Source organism: Monodelphis domestica, chromosome 4 (genome assembly GCF_027887165.1).
Source record: "Monodelphis domestica isolate mMonDom1 chromosome 4, mMonDom1.pri, whole genome shotgun sequence".
NCBI classification, from domain to species: Eukaryota; Metazoa; Chordata; class Mammalia; order Didelphimorphia; family Didelphidae; genus Monodelphis; species Monodelphis domestica.
This window is the reverse complement of record NC_077230.1, coordinates 427,311,114-427,328,710: the sequence shown is the minus strand read 5'-3', so window position 1 is coordinate 427,328,710 and position 17,597 is coordinate 427,311,114. Positions and strand designations below refer to the sequence as shown.

Here is a 17,597-nt window from a genome sequence, read left to right as displayed (position 1 = left end):
TGACTCAAATGGTAGTGGAAACCATGGATTATGTAGGAAACATGACAATGATTATGTTATGAATGCCATTTCAACATGAATTAGTTCTGGCAATCCTGGCACAAGTTTATGTAATCTTTATGACTATGTTGCAGACTCTAACCCAAGTGAAGAAAGTTTACAGATTCATGGTTCCCCTTAAGGCAGCGAAGGTTATGACCATTGACAACAACTTAGACAAGATGATTAAGGCGGTATTTGAACAACTGATCAAGGAAAAAGTTTAGATTGAGTTATGAGCAAGGACAATGGGCAAACAGAGAATGCACTTAGGAAACTGAAGGTGGCAGTGGAAATGAGAACCAGGCTGCTAGTGCCCCTGAGAAAATCTGTCCATTGAAGGAGTTCACCAAGCTAACAACTAATGCTGGTGTTATTCACTCAAAGGCCCATAGACAATTCACTCCTCAGGAACTTGAGTCCATTAAATAACATTTTCCAAAATTTGTGGACAATCCTTTTAAATCCCACAAGGAGTTGAAGAGAGCATTTTGGATCTTTGATCCAGATTTCAAGGATATTGAATTTCTTTTATCAGAAGTGTTCAGGCCCCATGAAAAGAGGCAATTTTTGTAAAGAACTAGATCTAAGGACAATTTGGCCAGCTGGCCTACTGTAGATCAAAGAGAGGATTTGGACTTCTCCAATCCAACCTGCTACCTTAAATGGTGAAGGGAGGATTTGCTTCAAGCCATTAAGCAATGCTGTTCCAAACCTAGTGCATGGTCCAAGTTTGACAACGTTAGGCAGGATAAAGGGGAACATCCTGACACATACATAGACCATCTGTCAGAAATGTCAGAGGCAATCTTAGGTTTAAAAGCAGATAATGAAGAGATAGCAGGCCATGTCCTTGGACAATTTCTGAGGGGATGCACACCCAATTTGAGGACATTTTTCAAGAACTTTTTCATTAGATACTACTCAGTTTCCCTAATTGAATTGAGAGAGACTGCAGGTTACCTATTTGAAAACAATTCAGATCAGAGTAAGGGAGTTCAAGACCTTAAGGAAAAGTTAGAGAGGACTGAAAAGGATTTGAAACAGAAGGAAATTGAGGAAATTAAAAATTTGAACACGGTTAGGACTTTCAAGACACCTGTTTCCCAGAAATCGCGTTACCAGGCAATATCAGTGCAAAAGTAAAGGACACTTGATTAGAAATTGCTTCTTGAAGAAGAAACAGGAGAGTACTAATAGAGATAAACATAATGCAGAAACTAGGTACAAGAAGTCCACTTGTTGTTCATACTGCAAGATAAAGTCATCACAACAAGCTCCTGATTTGAGGGAAATGCAAAAGGCAATAGAAACTGGAGCTAAGCCAAAGTATTCAGATATGATTAGAAGGGAATTATGAAGCCAGGACCCTAGTATGACACTTGGAGGTAGAAGAAATTGTGAGGAAAAGGCTACAGATGAAAATAATAGTAAAAAGTTGGGAAATAGTGTAAAATTGGTGCAAGAAAGTGATTCTGTGAATTATAGTCATTGCAATAAAGCAAGAGAAAGGCAGAACCAGATTAAAGAGTCAAAAACAGAAATTAATGAAATAACATCTCAAATTGCAAATGAGATGAGAGACTTTGAGATGAGTTGTATAGTAACCATACAGGAAAAGTCTGTAAAGGAAATCAAATCATTCTTAGAAAACTTTTCCCAGTATAGAGTGGATAATGGGATTGAATTATACAAAAGAAAAAAGGAAAAAAGAGTCACAAGAACTCAAGAAAAAGTTTGTGACTGGTGCAAAGACACATAATTTCAATTCCCTAAAGGTTACTGTTGATAAAGATGACAAGGCTCTAAAAATATTCACAGATGAAGTCCCACCTAACTTAGTTAATTCTCTAAAGAGCTTTATGGCAGAGGTACCCTTTGTAAATGCATCTAGTTTGAATCCAAAAGCTAGTACTTTCCATCCAGCAATGAGTGTTATAGATAAGGAAAAACTAACTGATAATGAAGCTGACATTGCTTTTGAACACAAAGATTATCATATTCAAAATAGTGGAGGTGACATATCAGTTAAATTTGAATCTGGCGATGGAATGGCAGGCTTAGTAATAAGGATTCAGTTAGTGCCAATGTTCTATGGGGCACAGGGGTATCTAGCCAGAGTAACTGCCCTGGCTTAGTTTCATGTTCCATTAAAGATTTTATTAGGAATGAATCAAATCAAAAAGAATTAACTGGGTTACATATGCACCTGGAAGAGGGTAGCAAGGGCATGGACAATGGGTCAATAGTTATGAACACCTTGGCTACTAAACCAGAAACAGATACGTGTTGTGGGGGGCAACATGAAGACACACATCCTATTAATGATGTGCAGGGGTAAATGCAGAAGTTCAAACTTTATTCCCAGAAAAAAAAATACTTTAGAGGGAAAAATGCCTATCTCTACACAGTCAAGTGGGAAAGAAGGTAAACATAAACTTCAGAATAGTGTTAGAGTAGGATCTATGATTATTAACAGTGTACAAGATCTAGAAGAAGCTAACCCCACACCATCAAGTTTACCAATTCAAGATATAAATCTAAAGCTTACTAATGACAAATAACTTGAAACTGATTTGAGTAACACAGAAGCTGGTGACATAGGCTTAGATCACAACACAAAGCCAGAGTTACCAACATCTGACAAAGGTTTAAATGGCATTGATCAGAATCCAAATAACACAGCAATTGGATTGATTGATTCAGATTCTGACACTGAATCTGAAGGTATACCAGAAGGTGTAATTATAATGAATGAAGATGATGTAGAACAAATACCTTATCAATTTTATAAGCTTTATGAAGAGGTAGACAAAGAAGGGGATGTGTGGTACACAAGTGAAAAGTTAGAATACCTGGAACCAATGCAAAACAAACTCATAACAATACAATGATGCAGGATTATTCTTTGGGCACAGAACAAGTTGTATACCATTGGAAAAAATTTATGCAAGCTTAGGGGTTGACAATTAAAATGATTTTATAGATAAATTGAATTACATGGCATATGCAGATATAGATTCTGAATGGGAAGGATAATATCAAGAAACATGTTGAGAAATGGAGGAGGGGACATAGATACAAAATTTCATTTTTATTCTATTCATACACATGACAAGTACCATTCATGCTGTAACAGTGAAACCAAGATTAGTTGGAGTTCCATAGGGTAACATTATACACAAAATCTTATGTGAATAAAGACTAGCCTTGAGGTAGCATAAAGAATGTTATCCAGCAAAAGAAGAACAAGTAATTCAACAAGAACACTCCTAAACTTGTAGCAATATTCCAACTTCATAACGAGGACAGGCACAAAGATCTAGAGTTCTTGAGAAACGTGGATTCACATTGGTTGAATCCGTGATAACAAGACTTTAACATACAGTTGTGATTGAGACCTGAAAGAAAAAGGTTATCCATTTCTCTCAGTCTTCATCCTAAAACAATCTATACTGGGGAAGGAAGGGAGAGAGGGTAAACCATGAAGATATTATTTCATAGTTTCGGATATCTCACTAGATATAACAATGTGATCATGTCATCAGTGATGATACATATACTGATGACATCTAAGAAAAAAGTCCTAGTCATGAAGAGCAACATGAATAGCCCAAGAAGAAGTCAATGACAGACTTGTGAATGAAAGCCTACTGAGAACAAAGGAAAGCACTGGAGAATACTTGCCACTAGAATTCAGAAAAGAGAGCCCTGCACAAGTTGAATTGATTAATGAGTAGCACATCACCTTTAAAGCTGAAGTATATAATACAGTTCCTGAAGATATGCAGCCAATAACACAGTAATATGAAAAGAAAACTTGCATTTGAAAGAGTAGCAGCCACAGAGAAACAAAGCCTCAATGTAAAATATAAAATAGTCTCTGCCTGACATAGTAACAAATCAAAAAGAACTATCTCCAAGAACTATATACAATAGCCATGCAAAAACTACATACAGTAATAAAAAAAACAATAGCAGTAATCATATGATAAACCTCTTTGATGAAGAAAAAAAATGAAAACTCTACTCTTAGGCATAATGCTTACCGGCATGCATGAAGAAAAACCCAAGTTGACCTAACTTGCAAGCATGAAGAGAAACAAGGGCAAGGCTTACCACCCATGCATGAAGAAAATCACATGTTATCTTACTTGCACACACATAAAATTGATACATTTTGGCACTCACGAAAATTTCATCTTACTTCCATGCAAAAGTAATTTTTTACCCTTATTTGCACACACGTGTAAATCTCACACACATGCATTGTTCATGTGTTCCTGGGTTCCTGATTATTGCAGCAAATCCTGATTTGGAAGAACACAAGTCTTCAATCAAGTGATGGAACACAGAAGAGTGAAGTGTTGACCAGAGTGGAAGGAAGAGAATTTCTACAAGCAACATGAATGGACATGAAAGGACTTTGGAACTTTGAAATTTGGAACTTTTGGCCATGAAGGTTATGTAAGGAAGCGTCGTACATGTGAACATCACATATATTTGCACGCACATCCTACATAGCAAAGTAAAATATTCCATGGGTTGGATAAGTATACAACGTACACAGTTACATGACAACAAATGAACACACTGACAAAACTTTCTGTGGGAAATTCAAACAGATAAGGTTTTTCTTTTCTGCATGAGTTTGCACAAAAATCCACAAGGATGTACATATGTACATTTTTATGGACACGTGTAATTACTAAATTAAATAACAAGCTAACTTTTTAGAGTAAGTTCATTAATAGTCTAACTACTAACCATATTGATAGCCTAGAGATTTTGTGTAAGGCTTAAGAAAGTAGACATAGAAGTTCTGAAGTATAGACGTTAGATTGTATTATGATTGTAAGTTAGCATTTGTTAGTTTTAGAAAATTTTCTTAGTGATTATATAGACATTAGGAAATAGGATTTTTGATTATTCAATATATTATTGACATTGTTGAGATGATTTGGAAATTGTTATTTGCTTTGTTATGGAAAACTACTATGTTCATGTAATTCCCCTACTTAAACCATTTTCCTGTGACCCATTCTTAGCTTAGTATTTAGATAGATAGAAGAGCTAAGATGAGTTTAGGATTTTGTTATTTGGGGGGGGGTGGTAAGAGTATATTTCAGATAGCAAGATAGCAAGAGTTAAGATAGATAGATGAAATTATTAAGTTAAGTATCATAGAAAAATGCAAGTTGCATTTTTTTTGCTAATAAAAGGGGAGATTGTGGTAGAGGCATGGGGAGAGAGAACTTGTAAACCAAGATGCAAGAAACTGGGGACCTAAACTGCCTGTCAATCAAGAAGGAGTTTCCAAAATGGAATGTTCCCAGGAGTTGGCTGTTGAGCTGACCAGGGGGAGAGGACTGGACTTGGAGTCACACTCTCTCTGAAGGTTGAACCTGGCTGAAAGACCCTGGTGGGGCTGACTTGGTTTTGGGGTTCTCTGGCTTTGGGACAGTTGAAGTTGACAAGAAGGAGAAACTTGGCTTTTGAGTTGGTGGTCTATTTGAGAGCTGAGCTAGCCAGGAGAAACTGAGAGACTTTGAACTTTGTTTTTCTCTGAGGTTGAAGCTGAGAAAGGAGACAAGCCAGGCTGAAGGAGAGATTTTGAACTTTGTTTCTCTCTGGAGTTAAGCTGTGGGACCTTGCTGATTTTGTGAAGAAGAAGAAAAATTTAAAAGCTGTTGTCCTCCATCTCCCTAATTGTCTTAGAGTCACAGTTTGTGACTGGACTACTTTCTCAAACCCTCATTTTAGATTAGGGACATCCTCATCCCTCTCACCTCAGTTTCCCATCCTGTTATCCCAATAAACCCCTTGACTTGAAATAGAAAAGTAAACTTGACTTGAAAAAGGAAAGGAAAAGAATATCTTTATAGTTTACTCAAGGGAGGGGGGAAGGGAAGAAGCTAAAGGCTTCAAGAAGAACTGGGAGGAGAGGGTTGGAGAAGGAAGGGAGTGAAGGGGGGTGGAGGTTATAAGGATATACTGATCCATCAGCCATCAGTAGGGATCAGTAGGCAAACCCCAGAGTATTCCCCAGTATATATCTAGAGCAGTTCCCCTGTGTCGCATCATCTCTGTGAATCAGCATCCCTCAGCATTTCTCATTTCTACCTCCATTTCAAGTAAGCAGTTTCAGGTTCCTATAGAAGCTCTCTAGTCACAAGCCAGAGGACAGCAGTCATTGCAGAAGAAACAGTTTCCCTCAGTTCACTTTTTCTATTTCAACAAGTAATAGATTCTCTCAGTTTACATATTCTATTTCAAGGTTAACTGTTTCAGTTTGTTCCCCTCCCTAGAATGGAGAATTCTCTGTAACACAATTCTAAATATAAAATATATGTAATTTACTGTTAACCCCTTTATAAATTATCAAAATCAAAATATTCTGTTACATTGTCCTTATTTGTACCTCCCCTATGATTGCACTGAAGAACATATCATTGTAAAAAATCCCATAGACAGCCTTTTGTTCCTTTTTTGGTTTTGTTAATTGTCACACAGAGATGATGGATGGACTTCATTAATCTGGTTCCAACCTGTATAATAATTTTGGAGAATTTAATTATCTAATAATCTCAATTGATTTTAACAGGTCTTCTAAAGTGATTTTCAGATAACTGGGAGCATCCCTATGTCTGACTGATCATTTCCTTGCCTCTGAGTTGTTCATAACAAGAGGTAAGGGTCCATTTGTAGTTGAAGTAGAGTGAAATGGTATTGCTGTCTTTTCCCATCTCTGCATTTATTGAAAATGTAATGGGTGACATATCTGAAGTGATTTTCACTATTTATTTTTTTATATTATTTAGTCCTTGGATCTACATGAAAATGATTGAAACATATTTGAGGCAGTTCTGTTACACTGTTACAGTCTCATATCAAGAGGGAAGGAGATGCCCAGTGGCTTAGTTACCCTGTGATATGTTATGATTTCATCCAGGAGGTGGGAATGCTTTTTCCTGTGAAGCCAAGTAGCTTCAAAATGGGTTTGTTATATTTGTACCTCTTCAGCTTATTCTACCCTGCCACCAGAATAATCTAGATTCTTGTTGACATTTTTGGACACATGAGGTTTTCATCAAGGATACCGAGGTTTTCTGGTTTCTTTCCTAACACATTTTGGAATGATGGTAATAATAGACTTTGCTAAAAATGTCTCATCCAAGGTTGAAAGATTGATTAAATCTGTAGAACTTGTGACAAATATTCATGATTTCAAAGATTTTTTACATGTCACACAGCAAATAATGTGACTCTTAATGATAGTGGGTTTGTTTGCTATTGTCATTAAATGGGCTCTTTTAATTTTGAGGATTTTGATACTTCTTAGAATCTGTATTAGTTGATGTATTACTGTTTTTAAAAGGCTTTTACCTGGTAAAAAATTCATGTACACTCATATTGTGGATCCTTGCCAAGATAAGAGGGATATAAATCTCATTTTTGAGTGAGCACCTTTTGTGTTGTTCCTCTGATTGACTAATGCATTGTCACATGGACTGTGAATTAAGAAATTATTATTTTTTATGATTTTTTTGATTTACAATAAGATATTTTATTTTTTCCTTTCTTTTTTCCTACCCTTGTTAATACTCAAAGCACATAAAGTCAGTATTAATGTTTTTTTTTTATTTAAAGGACAAGTTTATAGTATAAGTTTACAGCATCTATTAGCCCTAATAACTCTGCATACCCAAAAGCTTTAGACTATGGAAACCTGCCATAAGTTGATAAATGTCATGAGACTGTGTTAAATGATTAGGTCTCATTCCAGGAGAAGGGAACAAAGAGCCACCATACAGTGCCAAGTAGCATGAGATCAAAAACCACCAAACCAATTCAGGGAGGATTATTACAAAAGAACTTGAACCGGTGTGAGAATTGAGGTTGAGGCACTTGACATATATTAAGATGCAGGACTCCTTGTACCACACTCCTTGTGCAATATTCTGAGTCAAGTACCCCAGTTTGGCTATCATAGTGGCTCCCCCTATCCCTGAAAGTGAAGGTATAATCAGACCAGGGAATGATTTTTCCCATTTGCTGCTGAAACTTAGTATATTCTGTATTATAGCTTGGCAATTTTCTGTAGTCCTGTCTTCAAATGGGTAAAGTGCTCTATTGGATTATTAGACATAAGTCACTTTAATTGGATCTTGCTACTGATTCAAGGACCTATTACGGGTTTCATTTTTTTTACTCAGAATTTTCTACATGTAAGATGTTTATTGTTTATTGATTTTGTACTTATTGTTTTTATACAGAATTTAATTTTTGCTTCTTATTAGGGATTTTGTAGGGGTTTGTTTTTTTCTTTTGAAAATTGTTTCACATACCTCATAACTCAGCCATGTATCTCAGGGTAATTCTGGTGTTTATCAACACCTCCTCAGGGGGATTGTGTAAATAACCTAAAATCCAAGATTTAAAGTTTTTTGGAGAAATTTCAGGAAAAGAAACTTGCCAACATCCTGAATCAAGAAAGTGGATCCTTTTGGAGAAGGTACTGTAAAGATGCCTGAAGAAGCCACACACTGCATCAAAAGATCCAGAATGAATTTTGGGATATAATGAACCAAACTGAAGGGGGTTGAACATACTTATTCTGAATGTAAACTCTTATGCCAAAGCGGACTGCTGCCTAATTGGCATTTTGTCAATGTGTCTATCAATCAGTTTTTGTAGTTTTCCTCTCATATTTCCCTCTTATCTGTAACTATTATAACTTCCTCTTAGAAAATTCAATATTGTATGTACTCTTAGCTAGAAGATATGTAAAGGTGTAAAATAGTTGTGTTTAAATGATCCATTGTGGGGACTGGTCTCCTAAAGGATCACAGGGGGAATGATGTCAAGGGAAGTTCATTCTCTTCCCTTCCTGGAGGACCAGCTGGTTTATCCACATTTGAAAAACACCACGTCATGGAATGTCAATAAAAGAAAGGGGGAAGGAATTGACCATGGCTTGTAACGAGGACTCTGGGAGAGAGGAGAGAGGTAAAGGAAGATAAAGTTTAATGGAAAATAGGCTACACGTGGTCTGAGAACTTAGAGTAAATGATGAGATTTAAATATGTGCTGATCTACCATTACTAGTAATAAACTTCATGAAAAACAATAACTGTTAGATATATTAATTTTAATTATTACACTATTCAGATCTGTTCTTTTCATTAGGAATGTGTGAAAGTTCTCTCACTAAAAATCCAGTATCTGTGCCAAGATGACCCAAAAAATTGTGTTACAAAGAGATAGATACCACTGAACAACAAAAACAAAAGCATTTCTATTACAATACTGACAAATATTAGATAATAGAGGTGCAAAAAGGACTCTTTCCTTCACCCTTAAATGTATCAGGAATGCTTTCTATTCCATTTAATCTCAATTATAGATAGTGCTTGCTTTTCTTTCAGATACATACTACTTATGATGAGAAAAGCTCCACTGATTCCTGCATTTTTCTGGTATTTTTCACAGGAATGGCTTTTATATTTTGACAAATGCTTTTTTCTGCACCAATGAATATAATAACATGATTATTATTAGTAGTAGTAGTATTAGTATAGTCAAATATGGTTTTTCAAATATTGAACTAGCCCTATATTCTAGATATAAATTCCACCTGGTTATAGTGTATGATCTTTGTGATATATCTGATCATCTCAAAGCTAGTATTTTATTTAAAATATTTATGTCAAAGTTCATTAGGGGAATATCTAGTTTTCTTCTCTGCATGTGCTTTCCCTGGTTTGGGTATCAAAACCATATTTGGGTCACAAAAGGAATTAGGTGGGATTCTTTCTTTATATATTTAAAAAAAAAAACCCTTCTCTTCCCTCTTAGAATCAATACCAAGTATTGGTTCAAAGGTAGATGAGAAGTAAAGGCTAGACAATAGGAGTTAATGACTTGCCAGGGTCACACAGCCACAAAGTGTCTGAAGCCATATCTGAACCCTGGTCCTCCTGAATCTAGCTCCTGCTATCCAATAAGCACCTCACTGCCCCTCGTTGCCTATATTTTTAAGATTTCTTATATAGCATTGAGATTAATTTTTCCTTTACTGTTGTAATTCACTAGTAAATCAATCTGATCCTGGGGATTTTTTCAAAACAATCTCATTTGTGGTTCTTCAATGTCTTTTTCTAAGATCAAGTTATATAAGTATTCTATTTCTAATTCTGTGAATCTGAGCAATTCATCTTTTGATAAGTATTCATCAATTTCACTTATATTTCAGTTTTGCTGGCACATCATTGGTCAAAATAAGTCCTCAGAATTTTTTTTAAATTTCAACTTCATTGCTAACTCATTCATTCTTTCCCTTTTTTGATATTAATAATTCTGTTTTCTTATTTATTTAAACAAATTAACCAATGGTTTATCTATTTCATTGTTTTTTATTAAAAAAAAACAGATCCTGGTTTTATTTAATATTTTTACTTTTAATTTTATTGAACTCTCTTGATTTCCAGGATCTTTCAAGGAAACTGAAATCAGTTGTATCCACAGACAGTCTTACAGAGGCTAAGTATGCCCTAGATAACATTAGGTGTCACTGATACTCTCTGAAACTTCTTAGAGTAATGAGCCAGAGTCCTTCCTGTCCTGGTAGTATTATCCAGAGGACATAAGAAGCCATATAGCAATAGATCTGAGGCCAGGGATGATTGAGCCAGGCTGATTTGCATCTGATCACAGTGGGGCAAATATTGGAGCCCATACTCACCCATGAAGGGATTGGTTTGGATGTGAGCCTGTTTAAGGGTCTGAGCACTGTTGTAGAATCAGTTCATGAATCCTAATCAGTTGAGTTCTCCAAGGCATCCCAACTCATTCTTGCATCAGAAATGAGCAGGTAGTCAAGTTCATTAAAACTGGATCCTGTTTGGTCTTGTAAGGATAATTTAGGGTTGTGACCTATTATAAGTTTGATTTTTGGTCACCAGGTGATATCCCAAATAAAATAACCAAGTCAGTTTGGAAATATATGGTGGTTTAATCAATATATAGGGAAGAAATCAAGGAAAGAGAGAGGGAAAAGTATAGGATTTCTCTCACCTGGTCTGTGCCAGACTGAGTTCAAAGTCCTTAGCCATGAGGCTTTTGAAGATTAGAGGCTTTCTCTAAGAGGATAGTGTTTGGAAGGTAAAGGAGAGAAAAATCAGCCTAAACTCTGAGAGATCTCAGAGAAGAGCCTCACCTGAACTAGGATACTAGACTTCTTCCAGTATGGTATCAAGGGAAACTCACCGCTAAATCCAGATAATAGCAGCAGCCACGCCAAGATGCTGATATGCTGCTGCCAGCCACCTCTCCTCCATCAAAGAGGCTGGAGAGAGGAAGTGATTCAAAATATATAGACGGTTTTACATCATGTTCCTGCATCTCACATGTACTAATAATATCTTAGGCTTGACTTAGGACAGCCCAGGGGTCTGTCAGTTGTTTCTGATTTGTCATTTGCTAGCACGTGTCTGTTATAGGCCATCCTCCTAAATACTTAATCCTTAAGTATGGTGTAGACATTCCTAATTTTGTTAGACTAAGTAGATGGAGTAATCTAAAGTTCACAATCCCCTGATTTTTGTTAGACTAAGTAGGGTGGAGTAATCTAATGTTCAAGCCTATGGAGTCAAGGAAAGCCACTGGGGCTGTTTCCTTGAGATACAGCTTGCTGACTGCTGTCCTCCATGTCTGTTTGAATTCATCTCCAGCCTGCCCTCTCCCTGTTCCCTTTGCTTCCTCTCCATTCATTCCCTCTCTGTCTTTCTAGATCTTATCTATTTTTTGGGGAGGCTACAAAGGTCTAGATCTTATACCTCTTCTAAAAAAATAAGAGAAATAACTCTTTCCTATGGAAAAAATGTTGAAAATAAAAGGAGCAGCAATGAATAACCCAGAAAAGAAGAGCAATGAGATATCCAGGGTAGTAAATACTGTGAAAGGCAAGCTTGGGGAAGGAAGGGAGACCAGGGCCCTAAAGAAGGTCAAGGAATTGAGGAATCATCTTGATTTCTCTCCCACATTTTGGGAGAAAGACTAGGAGAAAGGAGTCAGAGGCAACACAATCCTACTCTCCAATCTTTATGATAATAAAAATAGTAGAGTACCAAATCAGAATCATGATGATTCCAATCATTATCCCAGCCCCTTCTGAAAAAGATGTCATTACCTCCTCTGAAGTTTTGATTTGTGGGGTCAACTGGGTAGCTCAGTGGATTGAGAGCCAAGCCTAGAGACAGGAATTCCTTGATTCAAATCTTGCCTCAGACACTTCCTACCTGTGTGACCCTGAGCTAGTTACTTAACTCCCATTGCCTAGCTCTTCTGCCTTGGAACCAATGCATAGTATTGATTCTAATGCAGAAGGTAAGGGTTTTTTTTTTTTTTTTTACGAATTGAGCTGTGATAGAGAGACAAGAGAAAAAAAGGGAGCCTGAATGTTGCTCTTAGGAGAAAAGAGATTAACACATTAGGAAATAGTCTTTACCTGGTCACTATAAGTGAAAACTCTACTAAAATAACAAGAAGAAAGGTTAAGGAAGCTGAAATATTTCTAATTTATTCCTACCACATTGGAAATTAATCTGAAGACAGTTGGCTAAGGATGACACAAGAAGGAAGTCTTGAGAGCCTACTGGATGTTCCCCAGTGATTGTTCTGGGACACACACCTCTCTCAGTGGCAAGACCTACCTGCTAACTAGAGATAAGAAATGGGCTCTCCTTGGGCCATGAAGTCTCAGGTAAAATTAGTCCCCATTGGCTTAACTTGCCAGAAATGAGATCATATTTGCTCTTCAAGAAGATCACCTTCAATATTCTCATTCTCATTTTGTAGGGCAGGAAACTGCTAAGGAAAGGGAAAAGCCCAAATCAGGGAATTCCAGAATCTTCTATAAAGGGTATGAACTACCTCCTGGGGGCAAAACACAGTTTTAGGCACTAGAGATGTTGTTATGGTTTCAAAATAGACTTGAACCAGGTCTCACCTGACTCCCAGCCAGAGGCTCTTCCTTTTGTACCCTGCTACTAAGTGATCTATTTCCACTCTCTGCCTTTCCTTTTCTTTCCTCTTCAGAGTTAAAGTAATGTTTCCCTTTCTGAACATAATCTCTCTCTGGCCTGTCCCTAGCCCATCCTCTCCAGTTTCTCCCAATATCCTTAACAAGCCATGAAAGTAAGTAACCCTAGCTTTTTGAGGTCCAGACTAAGGAAACAAACTCTTGGTTGTCCTGCCAAGCTAGAAGGGACTCAAATCCAAACCCAGGTGCTGGATGAAGGGGTCTGTCATCCCTGGACCAGTTTGCCTCAGCTCAGCAAGACTGAGAGCACCAGGAGCTTGGGTTCCATGTGAATGTCTTTGTCAGCCACAGGAAGTGAAGATGAACTTATCCTAAGGCCTGGAGGAGTTGAGATCTACAACAGAGAAAGGGGTGTCTTTGCCATTGAAATCACAGGTTCTTGGTCTCTGGCCTCCAGCCTGCCAAGGTCTTAGACAGGCCACTTCTGAACCAGTTATTTGGTTATAAGGTAAGAAAAAGAACCAACACAGTCATTTTCTGTCTATTCTCTACACAGCGCCACTGTCCAAACCTACCATTGTCACCTCCAACATTACTGCAGTGGAGACCAAGGACTTCTCATTCACATGCCAGGCTACAGGTCAAATTCACACTTACCGGTGGTTCATAAATGGACTTGCCCCATCTGGTAGCAGGATACAGCTGTCCCCGGATAAGAGGACACTCACTATCCGCAATCTCATAAGAATGGAAAACAAAGGACCCTATGAGTGTGAAATCCAGAACCCATTTTATAGTAATAGGAGTGATCCATTCACACTGGACGTTGCCTGTGAGTAAATTGCTTCTTCCTATATGGTGCATGCTTATAGACTGGTGGTGTGTTCCCAGAGGTCCAGCTAATTCAGTCACTTCTCTGAGAAATAAAGATCAAGACTCTGAGGTTCCCAAGCCCCTTAACTTTTCTGGAGTACAGATTGGCTTTGTCATGCTCTCTGGTGGAGGGTGGCCAGCCAGGGTGCTGAACTGAAGAAATCCCTAAGATCTTCTAAGTTCAGATCTAAAGTAGAGGATGAGTTGTGAATTTCTCAGCTCAAAGGAGGATCAGGGAAACACAGTTGTCCCTGGTGATGGGTTCCAGAATAGGAGATGCCCCTTCTTTCTGCCATAATCTCAATATGGAATCCTTCTCTTTCCTCTAGATGGACCAGATACTGCCACGATTGTCCGTACAGTTGATGAGTACCCTATTGGGGCAAATATTACCTTGAGCTGTTCTTCTAAACCAAACCCACCAGTCCAATTCACTTGGTTACACAATGGGCAACCTGTCAGCAACTCTGCCACATTTTCTTTTACTGCATCCCTGAGTCTTGCTGGAACTTATACCTGTAGTGCGGCCAACTCATTCACTGGTTTGACGCGCACCGCAACCAAGAATGTTATAATCTATGGTGAGTAGCTGGATTGGGCCCCCAACTTTATGTTCGCTCTCTCCTTCCCTGCCATGAGAGAAACAGAGGTAAGTGACATTTTACCCTCTTGGTGCCATGGCACAATGTTTTTTGGTAGAAGGATCCCTGAGTTCAGAATCATAAAACTGGGGTAGAATCCTTCCTTTCCTGTCTACTGTGTAGTAAGTGTGTCTCTTCCTTTCTCAGCCTCAGTTTCTTCACCTGGAAAAATGGATAATCTTTTGCACTTCTGGTCACAGCAGGTTAAGATGGAGAAGCTCCCATCCTTGAGGCTAACCTTCAATGTCTCAAAGAGCCAGGAAGGTGACCCAAGGTCTCATATACAAGCTATGACTAGAGAGACCCCAGGAGGCTGGTGGGAGGGAGTGAGGGAGGAAGAAGAAGAGAGAGACAGAGAGAGGCAGAGAGACATACCAGGAGAAGTTCCTTGATCTAACCTTATTATCAGTTTTCTCCACCCACTATCTCTCCCCCATCACATCTCATAGTTTCTCATGGATCATAGTTCCTCAGTTTGCCTGGCAACAACCAAGGGGGCAGTTTCTGTGGGGTCAGTTTCCCCTCTACTTGGTTTCAACTTCATTTCTCTGAGGGTTTGTCAATACCTGCACATCTCAATGGTAAACGACCTACAGGTCACTGATTGATGATATCAAACAAACACACATAATCCGGAGGGAAAGTCCTTTTAACACTAAGTATCTCTTTATCTTTCCTCTACTTTTCCCTTATTTTACCAATCCTCCTCCTCCTACTACTTTCATCTAATAAAGTTATTAAGCTCCAAACACCCTCATAAATTAAAATATTACATAACCTAGTGAGAAACTATGTGAAGGGAAAAAACTTGAGACATATCCAGACTCCTTAGATTAGCTGAATAGGAGAATAATAGTGCATATGGCTGACAGATTAACTTTGAGTTAGTTGTAAGTCAGAGATGAGGCTTGATGAGGTAGGGGGAAAGAAACCTTGGTGCCTGGGAAGAAATCTTGAAACTTAAGAAGCTCCAAAGACAAGACTTTTAACTGTTCTCTTAAGTATCCTTTTTTTTTTTAATTTTCTTTTTTCTATTTTCCTTTTAAACATTATTATATTTGTTCATTTTCAAACATTATTCATTGGAAAAAAAGGATCACTTTCTTTTCCTCCCGCCATCCCTTCCATAGCCGACACGCAATTCCACTAGGTATCACATGCCCTTGATCCAAACTCATTTCCATGTCGTTGGTATTTGCATTAGGGTGTTCATTTAGAGTCTCTCCTCAATCATATCCCCTCAACTCCGGTAGTCAAGTAATCGCCTTTCCTATGTGTTTTTACTCCCACAATTTCTCCTCTGTTTGTGGATAGTGTTTTTTCTCAGATCCCTGCAGATTGTTCAGGGACATCGCAATGGCACTAATGGAGAATTCCATTATGAACAATTGTACCACAGTGTATCAGTCTCTGTGTAGAATATTCTCCTGGTTCTGCTCCTTTCGCTCTGCATCACTTCCTGGAGGTTGTTCCAGTTTCCATGGAATTCCTCCACTTTATTATTCCTTTTAGCACAATAGTATTCCATCACCAACATATACCACAATTTGTTCAGCCATTCCCCAATTGAAGGGCATGCCCACATTTTGCAATTTTTTGCCCCCACAAAGAGGGCAGCTATGAATATTCTTGTACAAGTCTTTTTCCTTATTATCTCTTTGGGGTATAAACCCAGCAGTGCTATGGCTGGATCAAAGGTCAGGGAGTCTTTATTGCCCTTTGGGCATAGTTTGACCTCCAGAATGGTTGGATCAATTCACAGCTCCAGCAGCAATGAATTAATGTCCGGAATTTGCAACATCCCCTCCAGAATTCATTACTTTCCATAGCTGACATGTTAGCCAATCTGCTAGGTGTGAGGTGAAACCTCAGAGTTGTTTTGATTTGCATCTCTCTGATTATAAGAGATGTAGAGCACTTTTTCATGTGCTTATTAATAGTTTTGATTTCTTTGGCTGAGAACTGCCTGTTCATGTCCCTTGCCCATTTATCAATTGGAGAATCGCTTGATTTTTTTACAATCGATTTACCTCTTTGAAAATTTGAGTAATTAAACCTTTATCAGAGGTTTTTGTTATGAATATTGTTTCCCAATTTGTTGCTTCCCTTCTGATTTAGTTACATTGGTTTTGTTTGTACAAAAATTTTTAATTTGACGTAGTCAAAATTATTTATTTTACATTTTGTGACTCTTTCTAAGTCTTGCTTGTGCCCCTAATTTACTTATAGTTTCCTTCTTTATGTTCAAGTCATTCACCCATTCTGAGTTTATCTTGGTGTAGGGTGTGACGTGTTGATCCAAACCTAATCTCTCCCACACGGTCTTCCAATTTTCCCAGCAGTTTTTATCAAATAGTGGATTTTTGTCCCAAAAGCTGGAGTCTATGGGTTTGTCATAGACTGTCTTGCTGAGGTGACTTACCACAAGTTTATTCCACTCATCCTCCTTTCTGTCTCTTAGCCAGTACCAAATTGTTTTGATGACAACTGCTTTATAATATAGTTTGAGATCTGGGACTGCAAGGCCACTTTCCTTTTTATTTTTTTCCATTATTTCCCTGGATATCCTTGATCATTTGTGCTTCCAAATGAACATTGTTATGGTTTTTTCTAAATCAGAGAAGAAAATTTTTGGTAGTTCAATGGGTATGGCACTAAATAGATAAATAAGTTTGGGTAGGATGGTCATTTTTATTATATTAGCTCATCCCTCCCATGAGCAGTTAATGTTTTTCCAATTGCTCAAGTCTAGTTTTAATTGTGTGGAGAGTGTTTTGTAGTGTTCAAATAGTCCCTATGTTTGTCTCAGCAGATAGATTCCTAAGTGTTTTATATTGTCTAAGGTGATTTTGAATGGAACTTCTCTTTCTAATTCTCACTGCTGAGATGTGTTGGAGATATATAGAAATGCTGATGATTTATTTGGGTTTATTTTGTATCCTGCAACTTTGCTAAAGTTGTTGATTATTTCGATTAGCTTTTAGGTTGAATCTCTAGGATTC

General features: G+C 37.8%; 1 protein-coding gene across 1 annotated transcript in view; it reads left to right on the top strand.

Moving 5' to 3' along the window:
• Positions 1 to 17,597, top strand: part of LOC103093201 (hemicentin-1-like) — a 286,577-nt gene that overhangs the window by 170,551 nt on the left and 98,429 nt on the right. Inside the window, exons 11-12 of the mRNA XM_056826227.1 lie at positions 13,638 to 13,913; positions 14,284 to 14,535. Of these exons, the coding sequence (XP_056682205.1) occupies positions 13,638 to 13,913; positions 14,284 to 14,535 (528 nt within the window). The remainder of the gene's footprint in view (positions 1 to 13,637; positions 13,914 to 14,283; positions 14,536 to 17,597) is intronic.